The 2728-nt window shown below is 33.1% G+C and overlaps 1 protein-coding gene across 1 annotated transcript in view; it reads right to left on the reverse strand.

Annotated features, from left to right (window-relative positions):
* The window catches only part of CUNH5orf42 (chromosome unknown C5orf42 homolog), a 100826-nt gene that overhangs the window by 50881 nt on the left and 47217 nt on the right, over positions 1-2728 (reverse strand). Inside the window, exons 26-29 of the mRNA XM_023524826.1 lie at positions 1620-1768; positions 869-1035; positions 260-342; positions 39-52 (exon numbers count right to left, since the gene is read on the reverse strand). Of these exons, the coding sequence (XP_023380594.1) occupies positions 39-52; positions 260-342; positions 869-1035; positions 1620-1768 (413 nt within the window). The remainder of the gene's footprint in view (positions 1-38; positions 53-259; positions 343-868; positions 1036-1619; positions 1769-2728) is intronic.

Below are 2728 nucleotides of genomic sequence, written 5' to 3' on the forward strand. Positions count from 1 at the left end.
GTGAATTATATATTTTGAATAAAGAATACTTTCATTACTCTTGATTAACTTTCTACAGCAGTTTATGAAATAAAAATTGCACTGCCTGAAATTAAAAGACATCTTACTAATCATATATTTTCAGTGAAAGAAAAATGCTGCATGGCATGGCTATACTCTATAATCTACGGTGTACTTTTAAGAGAAATAACCTTGGTTGCATGTATTACATAAAAACAGGTATAATTTAAATAATTTTATCCACTATTTATTGACTTACTTCTTCTGAATGCTGTGGTAAAGTCTGCATGTCAATGGCAATACTGAGACTTTTGAGACTTTCAACAGGTTCTTTGGCATCTTCTATAGGGAAACAAAGAGGAAAAGAAAACTGACTGTTTGAAAAATGACCAATTACTTTTTAGAAGGTTTAGGAATATTACAGGAAACAAATATAATGGCAGAAATATTTTCTATCTTCCTTAAAGAAAGTTTTTAGAACACCTGGAGACAATCCCTCTTCATCAAGTAAAACTGAAATGAGCCTTAAGAGGCTTCATTCATATCAGTGCATATAAAGCTTCATAAAGCTTCAAGAGTTTCTATTTTAAGGAAGACTGCCAAGGAAAGCTCATAGAATTGGTTCATAGAAAAGAAGAGGCCCATAACAATTACATAAGCAAGACAAAAGGCCTGATAATTTAAATTTAGATTATGAGTTAATATGTTCAATATTTGATAAATATTACCTTCTCTTGTAATTTTTGGTTTTAGGCTATTATAAACATACTAATTTAGATATAAGACTAAGCAATTTATCACAGGTAATCATTCGCCAATTCCAAATTAATAAAGTCAAAAAAAAAAAAAATTAGCCAAATGAACTGACCTTCATAGACTGAAAGGTATGTATTCACTTCCTCCTGTGTAAATGTTTCTACTTCTAAAAGATCTTCATCAATACCTATACGTTCTTTTTCAGTATCACCAGTGACAGAAATAATTTCATCATTGGTTTCTTTTATTTCAGGATTTTCGGCTTCAGTTGGCATTCTACTGACAAAAACGAAGCAGCTAAAATTATAACTCATTCTTGGAAACAAAGAACTTGCTTTTAATTGATTTAGTTTATTGAAAAAGAACAAACTTGTTTTTCATATTTATAAAGTCTTGTTTTTAAATATGTCTGGTCCATAGTAGAAGCTCAGTGAAAGGTTTTTATTTACTCAAAAGATTAGAATAACTTCGATTTATCTAAATCTGCCATTCTCACAAAGGAATCTTCCTGCTATAAAGGCTTCAGCCTTGATATTCAAAGATAAGAACTCATAGCATTGCTTCATATGGAAAAATAGATGAAATGATTAGTTCAACTTCCTGTGACAGAAGAAATCAATTAATATAATAAAGGAATCTCTCAGGGTGAATTAGTTCCTCTCTTAGAAGATGTAAGCTAGACTAACATGAAAGAAACAATTTGCAATGAATTGTTGAAGCACTTCAGAAAGTGCTCACTTCCTGATTCTCTAGTTCAAAGAAATGCTTACTCCTTTAACTTTCAAGGGTTAAATTCTTCCCTTTAAGCCCAAACACCAAACAAAGTATCACCAACTGAAAACAGGCTGTCATCAGCAACTTACATCAAGATACTTTGACAATATTCATTTTGATCATTTCTTTCCTCAGGCCCGCCTTGAGTGGAAACTGCAACACAACAGCCAACATCTGTTTTGCGATCACTCTCAACATTGGGTCCACTCTGAGACTCAGTGTAATGATTCTCCTGCACCTAAAACAAGCCATTTGTAGTATTTAGATTTCACTACTGAATCTCATACTTTCGTTATGTTTTCATATTGTTAACACTTTCTACAGAACTTCTTTTGGTTAAGTTTCCTGTTCATTTATCAAGTGTACAGTGCACATCAACTCAATATTTGATGCTGAAGCAATGACCAAGTCTTTATTCTACCTAGAAATAATGAACCTGACCACCTAAAGAGTACTCAAAAGAAATCAGCCTTGCAAATTTGTAAGGTATATCACCAGTGTTTTAGGTCACAAAACAATAGCAATAAAAACGCAAAGTTGCCTTCATTTAATTCTCTTTGCTATTATAAAAACATTAGTAATTATTTCAAAATGACACAGTGGGCAAAAATAGATGCAGCTAAAAATACAACATATCTCTTTTGTTTCTTACTTAGAAACTTAGGTATGTACTACCTAGAATCACAAATTTCAATGACAAGAAATATCAGAGTATCTTATAAATTACCTTAAGATAACAGAAACTGACCTCAAAAAAAAAAAAAAAACCCTGCAAAAATTCATTAAAAATAAAACAAAACACATGTGCACACTCATTCATGCCCCTCATCCGAGAATAAACGATTTTAGAATGAAGGTGCTTTAAAATAGAATGAATGCAGAATTAGAAAATGGAGGGGGGTCAACTAACATGATGACATAGGAGGCTCCTAAACTCCCCTCCTCCCACAAACACACTATATGTACAACTACACATGGAGCAATTATTGCAGAACGAAATCCAGAAACTGACTTCTATACATCAAGTGAATGAGAAAATACACTGAAACACGTTGGAAAGGCTGAGACACACCATGTAAACCCATTCCTAGCAAAGTGCCCTATTAGGAGAGAACTCCCAAGTCCCAGCTTCCCACTAGGAGCAAAGGATTTGGAACCCACATTTAGTGCCCTAACTTTGAAGACTCCCACTTGAGGG

This window comes from Pteropus vampyrus, unplaced genomic scaffold (genome assembly GCF_000151845.1).
Source record: "Pteropus vampyrus isolate Shadow unplaced genomic scaffold, Pvam_2.0 Scaffold498, whole genome shotgun sequence".
In the NCBI taxonomy this organism is placed as follows: domain Eukaryota; kingdom Metazoa; phylum Chordata; class Mammalia; order Chiroptera; family Pteropodidae; genus Pteropus; species Pteropus vampyrus.